Source organism: Centruroides sculpturatus, unplaced genomic scaffold (assembly GCF_000671375.1).
Source record: "Centruroides sculpturatus isolate CEXI.00-Female unplaced genomic scaffold, Cexi_2.0 scaffold1206, whole genome shotgun sequence".
NCBI classification, from domain to species: Eukaryota; Metazoa; Arthropoda; class Arachnida; order Scorpiones; family Buthidae; genus Centruroides; species Centruroides sculpturatus.
The window spans coordinates 184,090-199,557 of record NW_019385455.1 but is presented as its reverse complement, the minus strand read 5'-3'; the positions used below and the strand labels follow the sequence as shown (position 1 = coordinate 199,557).

Here is a 15,468-nt window from a genome sequence, read left to right as displayed (position 1 = left end):
GTGGTTAATTTGTTTATCTTATGGTCTGTAATCTATACTGTGCTTCAATTCTATATCTTCAGTATCAATATATAGACAGTCAAAATCCATAATTTGCTAAGAATCTGAAAATTTGTTCTTTTAGGTCATTATTGTTCGATTGAGTGCCAAGCTTCCAGTGTATTTGATTAACATGATTTTGATATATATATATGTGTAAATATGGTAGGATTGAGAAACTAATTAATCACGTGAATCAAAAGATGCCTGTTTATATACATTTAGACTAACATAAACAGCCATATTTCAAATGAGCAATACAGGCAATAAGGATGCCATTAGCAAATCTTAGCACAGAAGAAAATATGTTCACTGAATTACTTAAAATTCTAGAAGTAGACAATCAGAGATTGGTTAGAAACAAGTCCAAGATCACAACTAACTACCTAAGTAGTTTAACATATGTCTAATTAGAATTAGCAAGAATTCTGCATTACTGAACACTGCTCTAATCATTACTGAGATATCAAAAGAATGGAATGAAAATGAGGTCAAATGTTTAGAGATTATAATTAAATTAATATTTATTAAATAATTTAGAAAATTCTGAAAGAAAAAATCAACCTAGAGCAGAAATCAAATTCCAACTGCAGATGCAGATTTGAGTCCGACTGAAGTTCAATTCTTTTTTTCCAGAATTTAGCAGTAATGTAGCCTGATTTAATCCAGTAATCATTTGGCTTTAATATAATCATCAGGCTTTGATACAGTATGTTTAAATCTTTAATAACTGAATACAGAATACCAATAAGAACAGAAAAACACAACTGGACATTATAGGTGCATCACAGCTACATCACTGTGATGGTCGTGCATGAGACCTATCTGTAACAATAGCAACAGTCATTGTGTAAATTTAAGTGATATGCCAAGATATAAACTACAGGCATAACGGATGTTGTTATACTTTCTGTAAATTTGATTTATTTAGACGAATGTTATTAAAAAAAAAAAACTCATCGAAATCTGTCGGTCTGTTCATTCTATGATCCATTATGTATGCTGTCCGTATAAATGTAATTGTCGCATATCAAACTTTTAATGTATGTTTTTTGAATGTGTTATATCTATATTGTGCATAGTTTCTTGTGCATTGTCAAATTATAATTCGCGTGTTTATACGTACATTCTTCACATGTTTGATTTTATTGTTTAGTTGGCTGAGGAGGGCCTGGAGCCCAAAATGCGCCTTGTAATTAGCGTCACAACCTAATAAAAGATGAATAATCTGCCAAGTGTTTAAAAAGTGTCACTACATTGTGTCTATGAAAAGTAAAAGTAAATAAAAAACACGGTTTCATTGGAATAAAAAAAAATCTTATATATGTTAGCTTATTCAGCTACAATGTTAAAAATAAACTAACCTAGATTTCATTCAGAAAGTAGTTCATAATGGATTTTAAATATATTATTTTAATAAAAAATTAATTATTCAAATTTAATTTCATTAATTGTGATAAATTATTTTGAAGAATTTGAAAAAACCTTCTAGAGTTATAAAATTTATAACTATTTCATAGCAATAATTAATAGAGTTACTTATTCAAAACAATATATTTATACTAACTAGGACACGATGTGAAGTGCCAACGTGTTGAAGGACACAAAGTATTATTTAGAACATATGATGAACCATTAAATGTCATTGGACCTAAATCAGAACCATCGTAACACTGCCCTAATCCTGTTCCACTTCCATTATCACACCAACCACATCTTGGATTTTTCTGACAATCATCACATGTCTGAATATATTTACATAATAATCCTGTAAATACAAAATACATTTAAAAATATAATTTAACAGTAATAAACACTAGTAATAATTATTTAAAAAATTCCAACCCAAGTGGTTAACATACTTGGAATTTAATAAATTGGAATTTATTAAATTCCAAGTATGTTAACCACTTGAATATAATACATGTAATTTAAAAAGATCAAATAATTTCTAACAAATACTCAAATTGTCAGTACAGGATATATTCACTGAACTTGGCAAATCAGACAAATGAGAGTTTTGTTTGGAAATTACAGGTTAAGCATTAAATTTATGGCACCAGATAGTTCTGGTACCATAAATTGGCATCAGAATCTGGTATAATTTGGATAGAATAACAATAGAGAATTTCACAATTTCCGTAACTACCAGGCTCGTTTGCCAAATGGCCATAAATGAAATTTATGAAGTACAGTAGAGCATCGTTTATCTGAAAACCAATCAACCAAAATGTTGGTTAACCAAAAGCATTCCAGCCAGACTGTGTTGTGCTGAATTGAACGTTTTTGATACTAACTTCCAAAATATAATTTTTTTATTTTTTTATTTTTGAATATATTTATTTTGTTTGTGTGAAATAAAGAAATAATTTTTAACGATACAATAGTCACAATTATTATTTTAAAAAATTTACGTTAGGCTTAATATCGATGAAAATTCAACACGAAGCAATATGCAATGGAGAAAAATTTCAACATGGGAATATATTTTTTTGTACATAATCAGTTATCCGAACAACCCAGTCCTCACTTGATTCAGATAAACGACACTCTACTGTATGTAATCCTGTACATTACAGCAGTTGGTGATCCTTATTTTCTGTACAATTTTTAACTAATTTCATTTATGTTTAACTTAACTATAACTTCTAAGACATACAATTATTAATGGCATCAAAAATAAACACAAATCCTCCTCTAACATATTCTTAATTTAATTATCTAGATCATAATGCTTTAGAGACATGAGTCATTTATATTTAGTAATCCAGGGTGTAGTATTGCTATTATAAGATCTCAATTAGTCCAATGAAATTATTAATATGACATCACAAACAAGCCTACCAGAAAACTGGTGGTTAATTTGTTTATCTTATGGTCTGTAATCTATACTGTGCTTCAATTCTATATCTTCAGTATCAATATATAGACAGTCAAAATCCATAATTTGCTAAGAATTATCACATCCACAGATGCCATAATCTCCAATCCAACAACAACTTTATTTTACCTAGATGCATTTTGGAAATTACAATATTGGGTTTTCTTCTGTACAAGCAAAACAAGCCAAAAACAATTTTTACACTAATAAATACATAAAAAGAATTACAATGAATATACAATAATGCCTATTAAAAGCTGTTAAACATTTTATCTTCCAATTTCAATCTAACAACCATTTAACTACTTTCATACAACAACCGTTTTCATCTATTTTTAAAAACTAAGCTTTTTTTTGACTGTTTACATATTGATTTTTATCTTAGTTTAAATTACACTTGACAGGTTAAAATTTTATTTAGAAAGAGCTAATTTTGAACTAATAAAAAAGAATAGCTGGAAAAGTTTTCCCATCTACAAACAAAATTTGTATGTTTAATAAACATATGGTAAAATTCTTTAAGCATGGATATCATTATCATCATCAGTGAAGAATGGTTGTTTAATTTAGCATCACTTTTACCAATTCTTCTTGCCGATAACAAATAACAGCAATAATTGTTAAATTAGTATAATAAAATATATATAAATTGAACACATACCAGGACATTTCCATTTTGTCGTCGTCCATTCCATACACTGTGCAATGGCAAATACAGCTGCATACGCATTTGATTCAATGCACAAACGTTGGTTGCTGCACCACATGCAAGGACCTTTTGTACAGTTTTCACAAGTTGTTCTGCTACTACAAGGTAATTCGCATTTAACTCTATAATCATCTGACAATATTGCTTTTTCAGTGCCATTACCTGTAAATTCACATTTGCATTTGAACGTATATTTTTAGTAATAATTAAAACAAGAAAAATAATTTGTACAGTTTAAACGATTTATAGTAAAACTTATATTAATTAATGAATTTGACAAAAAAAAATAAAAGTGGTTAGGCATATAAAATTACCAAAGTTAATACAGATTTTAATTACCATATTTATTAGTGTTGTAACGAATAGTATATTCGGCCTCAGGCCGAATACTGAATATTCAGCCAGGAGCGTGGCCGAATAGCCGAATATTCGGCCAAACTATTCGGCTTGATTAACGCACTACGAAAATTGGCGCGCAAACCGCATTTTCGCAAGGATCCTGCTCTCTATTGGCCCGCTGTCACTACGCTTCGCCAATCACATTAATTCTTGGCAGTTGTAGCGGACAGACAAGAGTGTCATGGAAGTATGTGATAAATGATGATATCAAATGTGGATAACAATGAAATGACCTACACGTGTAAATAACGGAAAAAGAACAGAGAAAGACCGCGAAGTAAAAATATGAAAATAAATATGAAATTGAGTCGATAACATAATCGAACAAGTCGAGGCAGCTTATTGGCACGAAATTCGCGGTCGTCAATGCCAAACAATTGTTGTCATAGTCTTCGGAAAGCTAAATGCTTGTAATGTAAGTCACTTAGCGTGCACGGGCGAAAGCCTGGGGCCGTTCGGGCTATCAAGCTGTCTCGAATCTGTGAAATCATAACTGTGACTTATATCGACGTCCTATCTGTCTCTTTTTTCCGTTATCACCAGGCTGAAGTCACGTAATTGTAAAATGGGAACTCTAGGACGGAAAAGTGACGAATCGAAAGTATCGTGAGCGCGTATTATGATGTATGCACAGGCATACATGGATTAGAGCGATAGAGGAAAGAGAAAGGGAAGAGCAAAGACGAGCGCTTAAAAAGAAGGATAGGCAGGGTCAGACCCTCAGATGTGCGAGGATTCTCCAACGATAGACGTGTACGTGTGCTGATCTTTGTAATTATAAATTGTGAATACATGTGACTAATATTATTTTCTTTTTTATTTTGTGCATGTTACAAGTTATAAATAAATATAAACAAACAACACTAACTCTTTAACATTAACTCTAAATACCAAAATGATTAATTTACTGTGTTTTTGTTATTTATTACTCCTGTTTTTAGGTATTCAGTATTCGGCTGAATAGTGATTAAATATTCGGTATTCGGCCGAATAGTGAAAAATAGGCCAAATACCGAATAGTAACCGAATATTCGTTACATCACTAATATTTATACTTTTCTGATTGTTATATATAACAGAGAGACAAATATAGAAATTGGTCAAAAAAATGACTCCCCCAAAATTTTTACACTTTTAGACCTTAAGACACCTTGCAACATGAAGAAATGCAAAAAAATTTGGGGGTTGGAGGTTGTTAGATAAAAATCAAATTTAAATGTTTTTGGAAGAGAAAATCAAATCTGAGCAGGAATTGTTTATTTCTACTCCAGCCAAAATAGTGTAGCCCAAAAGATCAAGAAATTAGTCAATTGATTATTAAATTTCAGATGTAATGGTTTAAAACATTATTCAAACAGACTGACTTCTTATCATGTTTACTGTAAATTAATTAGTTTCTATTTTATATAAAATAAAAACAATTATTGTATGATGGTGAGTAAATTTTGTCATTCCTTTTATCAAATTCTACATTTGAAAACAAATTACTGCATATCAACATTTGATACAGTGATTGAGATAATCAATATAATTTACATTTAATTCTATTCTAACTCAGTATTCAAAACTTTTGCTTTTAATTTTTCTCTTCAATTCATTATTTTATATTCAATATTCTATATTTTATTTTATTTTTTAAATCTATAATTATGTAAATATGATCAAATTTTCTTAATTAGACTAGAACAAGTGGAAAATCCAAAAAAGTTTGAATTATCCATTTTTGAGAATTAAGACAGTTTTCTGCAAATTTCTACTGTTCATCACTATTGCACATTTATTGATGATATCACTTTTCCTCTTTAAAGCGGTAGAAAGAAAGTAGTGTTTTAAAATCTCAATTTGAAGATGATTTAGTGTACATTTTCAATTAGATATAATAAGAATATAGTTTTATAACTCTCTTAAATAGTCTTTTAGTGTTAATAGAAAAATATACCAGATTTTATTATTGTTTCTTTAAGAACTTAACATCAATTTAAATATGAATTTCAAGGAAAATAACTGAGAATTCAAATTATCCAATAATTTGAATTAATTATGTTTACATAATGTTATGACTAAGAAGTCATAAAATGTTAAAAATAAAAATGATTCATTCTGCTTTTTCCTGAATAAAACAGGATAAGCAATAATATGTATATATAAAGCTGACAATGAATTAATAAAAAAAAATCTATTCTGATTAGCAAAACAGAAATGAGAATTATAAAAATTATTATAATCGTGATTAAATATTAAGTGTTGTAAAATAGAATTTGCACTGATTAATAAAATGATATATATTTCATAATACATCGTCTAAAATTACAAATTTAACAGCATAAAATGAAACAAAAGATTTTGCAAAAAGTCTAAAAAATATAAATTTTAAAATGTCTGGTGTGCCATTTCAGCAGTAATAGTTGGGTTTTGGGCTATATGTAACCTTTTTTTTTTTTTTATTTTTGTATAAAGTGTTGGCAACCCTTTAGAGCAAGACTGCCCAATTCATTTTGGAGGTGGGCTATAATTTCAATTACATGTCAGCCATCAGGCCACCTAGTGAATCATACTTGCTTACATTCATGATTCTTCTATAAATGGCTAGGTATTTGAATCAAACAAAGCTTTAAGTTGCACATGTTTTAATAATACCTAATAAAAAATACATTAATGAGACCTATGAAGGGGCTTATTAGCTAATAATTTTTCATAATAATAATAAAAATAAAGACACTGAGTTCAGCGTTACATGCATACGTTTTTTGTCGCAAGCACTTTTGACGAACTTATAGTCGTCGTCCTCAGGCAAATACAAATATTTTCCGAAAAAATTTAAACAGAAAAATTCGAAAAACAGTTTTCGAATTATATTTGAATATTTACTTCGTGTTCTAAACGGCTTTGACAAAGTTTCAACTTGCATTTTATGCGTTCTATTCTACATCAGATTATTTCTGTTTAAATTTTTTCGGAAAATATTTGTATTTGCCTGAGGACGATGACTATAAGTTCGTCGAAAGTGCTTGCGACAAAAAACGTATGCATGTAACGCTGAACTCAGTGTCTTTATTTTTATTATTATTATACATTAATTTGGCGTGATAATCATCCTATTGATTAATAATTTTTCAATATTTGGTGACAACAATTTAATTTTAATACACAAAAGTTGACTCAAAACTAATAGAACAANAAACGTATGCATGTAACGCTGAACTCAGTGTCTTTATTTTTATTATTATTATACATTAATTTGGCGTGATAATCATCCTATTGATTAATAATTTTTCAATATTTGGTGACAACAATTTAATTTTAATACACAAAAGTTGACTCAAAACTAATAGAACAAGTGTAATAAATGTGTAGGTTAGGTATTAATAGTGGTGTGGTGGTGACTCAAGTCATAGTTCATTCTGCGTTTGACCAATCAACCAATCACATGGTGGTTGGCATTATTGATAGCACAATATCATGCATGGTGACAGCCGACTGCTACTGTGGGCAGGCAAATTCAAATGTGTTGACGGACCACTTTGTGATCTGCAGGCCTGGGTTTGGGCAGCCTTGCTTTAGAGGGAGTGAATGTGTATCTAAAGGATTGTGGATTGGCTGCAGGGGCTTTTTTTTGTTTCGTCTTGGTGTGTCCAGGTGTCCAAAGAACTGTGTGGTGAAGTAAAATCGGTCAGGCAGGTAATATCTGCCTAGTATCAAGTAATCAGTTTTCATCGGCAGAAATTCCAACCAGAAGATTAGAACATTTGTTGGGTTCCCATCAACTGTTGGGAAGGAACCTTAAACAAGAATTAGTTTCTGTGTGAGATGCACGTAGCTTGGTTGGCCAAAAAATTGGTATTGTATAAAAACTCATTGTATATGTTTCCTATGGATTAGTTTGTAAATTTTTGTATGTTGATGTTATATCTGTACATAAACTTAATGTTAAGTGGCTTCCTTTTGTATTCATTCCAATGTGGTGACCTTTCACATCTCTCACATTTAACAATTATCTCAATACATATTGTGAATCCCACATTGGATAATTGGAAATTCCTTTTTCGTTTACTTATGCCACAATAAAACAGAGGAGATTATAAAATAGTAAATATCTTTTATATTGATTCATTTCATAATTTTGTAAACCATTTGAATAAAATTAAAATCAAATAAATAATTCATTTCCAAATTAAAGCAATTATAACATATTAATGTAAAAAGCATCATAATGATTTTTCATATAATTTCATACAGGTTTCTCAAATGTGCCACAAGAGATTGTGCAAAGAAGCTTGTAGACAAAGTATTGGAGGTAAGTGTTTATTATACTGGTTATAGGATGTGTAGTAACTCTGATATATCAGGGTATACAGAGTATGTTGATAGGGTAATAAGACAAGGACTTAACAATTTACCTGACAAATAAAACAAAGCAAAATTGTTTAATTTAGCAACAGTAGGATGTAGTTGGTTTTGTTACATATGTTGTAGGGACTGAGTAGTACGGTCACAAAAACCAAAGAGAGAACAACAAACAAATACTTCCATGCAACAACAAGATTTCGCATTCTAATTAATTACAAATATTTTACACAGTTGTATATACACACACTCTTGCCTTCCTTCTCATGACTTTACATGAATAATCATTCTAATTGAAGTCACTGAAGCCCTCTGATTACGAGTGCAATAAAACACATATCTACTAATTTCTATTAATTAAAAATATAAGTCTCACTAATGTCCTTGGGAAATTCTCAATGTTCATATTCTTTGCTGCTATCCAACAATTTCGTGAAGATGAATACAGTCCATCATTCATTGGACTGTATTCATCTAATACAGTCCAATGTATTAGACTGTATTAGACTGTAATACAGTACAATGAGTGATTGCCTCAGTCCAGCAGAAACGTTCTTTTGTTAATGATGGTCTCGATGAACATCCATGTCGATGATTTTAAGTTCAACTCTCTCCTTAACAGTCCAGAAGGGAAACAGGAAGAAAAAAAAAAGTGATCCACAGGTGAAAACACCTAAATTTATAACTCCTGCCATCCGGAAGCATGTTTTCCGCATGTGATGCACTTCCTGACCAATCAGCAGGTTCCAATAGTTTCACCACAGAAAAGGTGACATCAGATCACAAAAAGGAAAAATAACGCAAAGTTCCATACAAATTTTAAAACCTGACACAAAGTAAAGGAAAAACACTTATATAACCAAATAAAAATACAGAAAAATTCAAAATTTATATAACCCATAGTAGCATAGCACTACAGATGCATAATTTCTAGTCTGCAATACTGGTAAGGAAAATTAATTATACAAAATATATATGCATGGATAAACCTTCAACTATTTTGGGTCCAGCTGCATAGTTCTGTAACTAACCAGTATGCTGTAAAGATTGAACTTGGTTTTAATACTTGATATGAAGATGATAGCAAGAACATGACACCTTATCCATTTTTTATTACTATTTTCAGTTTTATTTACTATAAATAAACTTAAACACAACAATACAGTAGAGAATCGATTATCTGAATACTGATCAACTGAAACATTGGTTAACCTGTGATGTTCGTTGCGACAAGTATGTAATCCCACGAGCGGAATGATACAAATAAAATACACGTTATAATTTTCAACACAAAGTAATTTATTTTCACTTCAAACAGGTTCTTAATTCTTGAATCCCAATGTACAAAGATATGGGTTATGTGCACAGACGTCGGATTTCTATCTATCAAACTATGGGTTTATGGGTTCTTTACAAAATTTATCACGTATTACTGGTAGTACATCCCAAATTGTGAGCGCATCCCCGGATGCGCATGTCAAAAATGACCGTCAACATTGTGATAGTAGTGAATGTATGTGTACGTACGTCTTCCTCCACCTAATTTTAGGAATAATTGCTCAAGTGATTTGGCAATTAGTTGTTTAATTCTCGGGTCAACTGAATGCAACAATTATACGTGGGGCGACTTATACTAGTACTTATGCTACTTATAACCAAAGAAGAAAGAAAAATATAGATAATTAAGGACAGGAATAGGGAAAGATGAAAGTACCTGGGTGTTCTTGGTCTCATGATCTTGAGTCGGTTCATTGTTCTGGAGTCTTCCTCGAACCATTAACTTTCGTCCTTTTAATATACCTTTGGTGTGATACTTTTAATGTCTTCTTTCAAAGTCCTCTCATAAGAAGTTTTCACTGTTGATTCCTATGGCTCCTCGTAGCCTCCAATTGTCTAGCTTTTGATCTGGAGCACTACCTTCTTTCTGTCCATTTACTTCAGAACTTGAGCCCAAAATTGCTTCTCCCCTCATTTTCTTGGCCCCAGGGCCTTACTTCTTCCTTTGTTCTACTACTTGTTGCTTGGAATTGGTAATTCCACCCAAGGGAAAAGGGTTGAAAAGGAAAGTTCTAGAAAAAGTGAATACAAAGGAACAGAGAAATGACTAAGAGTAACAAAATATACAATATTATGGCTGACGGCCACAAACCAAAATCAATCCAATTGGCAAATTCAAATTTCTGCTAGTGCTGTGGTGCTACAATATTTGGCTGTCTTGGGCTACTCCAATATTATTTTTGTTGGTGTGCATGTTTTAGCTGGCAGCACTGGCATGACCATATTTTATCGTTAAATATTATTTCTTTATTTTGCACAAACAAAATAAATATATTGAAAAATATAAAAACAAAAAAATTATATTTCTGAACTTAATCTAGTATCAAAAACGTTACGATTCAGCACAACACATGTCGAGAGGGTACTTAAGGATGCACCAGTATTTGAATGAGGCTTTTTTCTCCATCGTGAGTGATGTGTTTTGCTTCAGCTCATCGGAGAATATAGCCCAATTGACTGACATTTCCAGATAAACCCAAGAAAAAGATTGTGTGGTAATTTTTGAGGACTGTGTGTTGGGATGTGTGTCATGCTGAATCGAAATGTTTTTGATACTAGATTAACTTCTGAAATATAATTTTTTTGCTTTTATATTTTTCAATATATTTATTTTGTTTGTGCAAAATAAAAATAATTTTTAACAATACAATAGCCATGATTATTATTTTAAAAAATTTTCGTTAGACTTAACATTGATGAAAATTCAACGCAAAGCGACACGCAATGGAGAAAAATTTCAACATAGGATAGGTTAATATATTTTTTTTCATACATGATCAGTTATCTGAACAACCCCAGTCCCGACTTCTTTTGGATAATTGATGCTCTACTGTAATACAAAAATGGTAATACTTTGCATGATACATTTTATTTCATCTATTTAATACTTTATGTATTAAATAGATGAAATAAAATGTATCATGCAAAGTGAGAATATCGCAGAACTGAAATGATGCATCATATAACCAATACACTGTACACTTGCCCTTGATGTTTTGTCTGTAAACTAATCTGCACAATCTCTTTTTAAAAAATCATATATGAAATACAGATACATATTACTTAAAATCTTGATACAATATTTTAATAATTTATTGATTTAAGTTTTATTTGAGTGAAAATGTTACCTGTTTCTCGAACAAAAGTATAGCATTTCTCATCTTTTTGCCAACCACAATGATATTCTGTATGGCAAGCGTGGCAATTATGTAATTTATCACAGTTACTACTTTGAGCTTCTTCACACTGCTCAGCAGTCCTTATTTTCTAGATGAAATAAATGAAACATAAATTGAATATTTAATACAGTTAAGGTAATAATTTACAAGAATATACACAATGATTGTTATACAAATATACAACTGAATCTCAAAAGATCATTTTCTTGAGCAGTTTTAAAACACAGAAAAAATTAACTAAAATATTATGATTAGAAAGTGTAGATTATAACTTAAATTTTCACAATCAAACTGTTTTAGTATTTTCCACCATAAAATTATTCTCTGGCACATCTTAATGCAAAATAAAAAAGTTTCACAAAAATTGCATCATAAAATATTTTCTCAAAAGTAATAAATTACTTTGCCTTGACATTTATATACAAATTATCAGCTTTTAAAATTAATTTAGGTTAATACAAGTTCACGATTGTTTTTCAGCAATTCTTTTAATTCAAAAAAGAATTACAAGAAGGCACTTAACATTTCTGTAACTCATTTATCAAATAACCACAAATGATATTGCAAATGACAAGCATTCACTTAGATTATCTATATTGCAGTTGTTGCCATCCTTCTATTCAGCACAATTTTTAGCTTATTTTACTTATATTTAACCTTGATTATGGTTCCTAAAAAATTGCAAGCATCTGTGATATTAAGCATAAGTTCATACTTAATGTATATATTAAGTCAAATTTCTAAAAGCCTATAATGTAAATTTCAAAAAAAAAAAAAAAAATATTATAGATAAGTTCAATTGGAACCCAACAAAATCAAGGACAATTCCTTAAGGTCAGACTATACATTTGTTCGATATGCAAGACCTCTCCATCACATATATAAGGAAATTAGTAAAGCCACTGAACAAAAAATCCTATACAAAAGGAATCCAATAATCTACTAGCTTTTATGTAATGATAAGGATCCCCACAACGCTAGCAATGTTCTGAAGTATAACTATTCCTCTTAAAGATGAGAAATTGCACATGATCTTCAGTACATAGTGGCCACTTCAAGATTTTTAGAAGCAGGACTGAAGAAGCATAAGTATGACATTCAAAAGTCCAAACTAGTTATGACCCTTGCAGCCTATGCTCTTTCTGACTCTGTTGATGTGGGCTGGCAACAAGCTATAATCATTAAGGCATTAGAAATATGCATCATATATACAGTCAACCCCCTATAACACTGTTGATTATTCTGTTTTATATGAATTGGAATTCATATAAAACAGAATAATCAACAGTGTTATAGGGGGTTGACTGTATATATGATACATATTTCTAATATTCGAGTCACTTAGATTTTACAAATACACAAGCCGTTCACAGCCCGGCATACGTATTTGTAAAATCTAAGTAACTCTTACAACATGGAATTCATATAAAACAGAATAACCAACAGTGTTATAGGGGGGTTGACTGTAGAAACAAGTTGAATCTTTGATGGAAATGTAGGATTTGTAAAAAGTCATCTAAATGCTACTTCTGTAACAAATATCAGTCAAAATATTTCTTTGTCTCCATTCATCTGAAGGCTTACGTGCCAAAACGTGATAAATTTTGAATAAATGGTTCTAATGCTATTTCTGATGTCTTTTGGTAAGATGAATATATAGAAAACCATTCATTTGGATATTCTTCATAATTTGTTAACTAAAAAAAATTCATCAACCATTTAGATGTATACTTTACTATATAACCAGAAATACACATTGTTGTATTTCTCATTATATAGTGTGTGCATTTACCAAGTGACCAACAGCCAGGAGTCTATTTGGAAATGCTTATCAATTGGTTGATTTGTAGCAGCATATGATGTGTCAACAGTAGTTGGTAGGTCATTCTCTAACCTACCCTTAAAGATTGGTGTGCATGATAGCAATCAGCAAATCACCAGAAACATTATAGGTGTTTTTGAATGATGTCTGGTCTCAATGGTTGAACAAATGTGCATTTCTGGAAGACCCTAAGTAAGCAAACCAATGACATAATCTGTATCATATGAAACCAACTATATCATTAGCTTACTTATCTGCTAGTCACCTAGATGAAACCAGAGCATCTAAGCTCATTCGTCTTCAAACTCTACTGCAAAGCATCACCACTGTGTGCTTTGCAGGAAATTTTTAAATAATCTTTGTTACGTATAGTCTAATACTCTATTTACAAATAATAAACATGTTTTAATTTTTAAAGAAATAATGCTAACCATGTAAAATTTTATATTTCCTTTATTTACAGTTTGTTCAAATGTTCAATAATCCACTAAACAAATCTCTAATTTTAATAATCTTTATTATTATGTAATACCAAACAATCTGCTTTATTTTTAGTTATTTTTGACTATAGGTAAGCAGATATGCTTCCAGTTTGTTTTAATTTTAATAATGTAATAAATTAATTTTGAATTTAGAAATTTCTCAAAGAAAATAATTAGGCCTCAGCAGGACTCCAACCTGCTCTGGCCATAAGTAATTCAATCCAGTTATGAGCTGTTATCTTAATTATCATGACTGAACTAACACAAAAAAACTAAAAACAACTAATTAACAAAACCAATGGTAAAAAAATCTTTGATAAATGTTTTTGCTCTTTATTACAACTAGCTTTGACTACATTAAAAATAATGCAGATTTATTTAATAATTTTAAGTAACTAAAATCAATAATATTGCATGGTAATGATTAATAATTTTAACAGTTACTAATAATTAACAGTTAAAAATACCTTCATTCCTGTATTGCATTTTCCATGATAGCATGACATTCCACACCAAACACAATTGTAAGTATTCTCAATACAACTTGGACATAACGTTTGCCGTCCACAGAGATATGTAACATTTACTAATATTAAAAATATAAACACTCATAATTAGATACAAAAACTGTGCTAAATACAGAAAAAAGATTGCCAATACAATCCAATACCAATATAAATAACCTCAGCTAGATATAAATACCAATAAACCAGCAAAAATAAAAGAAATAAACTGAAAACAAACACTTTTTCTTTCATTTTAAACTGTCATCATCCTCAGGTTCAAAGAATGCAGATATAAACAAATCAATTCATTTATATCTACAGTCTTGAACCTGAAGATAACCATTTCAAATGGATTCCTCAGTAAAAATAAAAGCCATTCTCCGTAATCTAGTTTTCAGTAAAAATAAAAACCATTCAAGTATCCAGCATAATTCTTTAGTAACATAAAAACGTTTTCAAACTCATTAAGCGTTCATCATCAGTTATTTCTCTAATTCGAAATGGGAAATTCGAAAAATTACACGAACAAATTTCAAATAAACGGTTATGTAAAAAATTAAAAGGTAACATTTTATAAATGAAAGTGATACATACAAATTTCTGTGTGTTTAATAAATAATAATAAATAAATAAAATAAAATATCTATCAAGGATCATCCTAAGCTTGATTAAGCCTTTTATATAGAACTATGCCAATTCATCACAAAAAGATTTCCAAGCAGTTGAAAGCCCTTCGGCATCCCTATAGTTAATACACTGCATGCTCTTCTGTGCCCTGTGGATTTCCAGCATTTCGAGATATTTACCACATGTCTAGATCTGGTAGCTTTTATGATAGAGGCCTGGTCCCAGAAGACAGTACAGTCGACCCCATGGGTGTAGCGAGGGGGGAGCCTGGGTGGGCACGGCCCCTCCCAGGGTACCTGGTGCCCCCCCCAGGAAATCACAGCCGAAAAAGTGTTGAGTCGATTTGTAAACACCTAAAGCTAAAATAAAAGTTTTGAATACTAAAAAAAAATGAACGGCTTTTGTAGTTTTAGTATAAAATAG

At 30.5% G+C, this 15,468-nt stretch overlaps 1 protein-coding gene across 2 annotated transcripts in view; it reads right to left on the bottom strand.

The window, feature by feature from the left end:
- Window positions 1-15,468, bottom strand: part of LOC111639165 (attractin-like protein 1) — an 83,270-nt gene that overhangs the window by 31,200 nt on the left and 36,602 nt on the right. For both annotated transcript variants that reach the window (XM_023384965.1, XM_023384966.1), the window contains 4 exons: window positions 14,380-14,498; window positions 11,558-11,696; window positions 3,582-3,791; window positions 1,607-1,807 (listed from right to left, as the gene is read on the bottom strand). In XM_023384965.1, coding sequence (XP_023240733.1) covers window positions 1,607-1,807; window positions 3,582-3,791; window positions 11,558-11,696; window positions 14,380-14,498 — 669 coding nt within the window. The remainder of the gene's footprint in view (window positions 1-1,606; window positions 1,808-3,581; window positions 3,792-11,557; window positions 11,697-14,379; window positions 14,499-15,468) is intronic.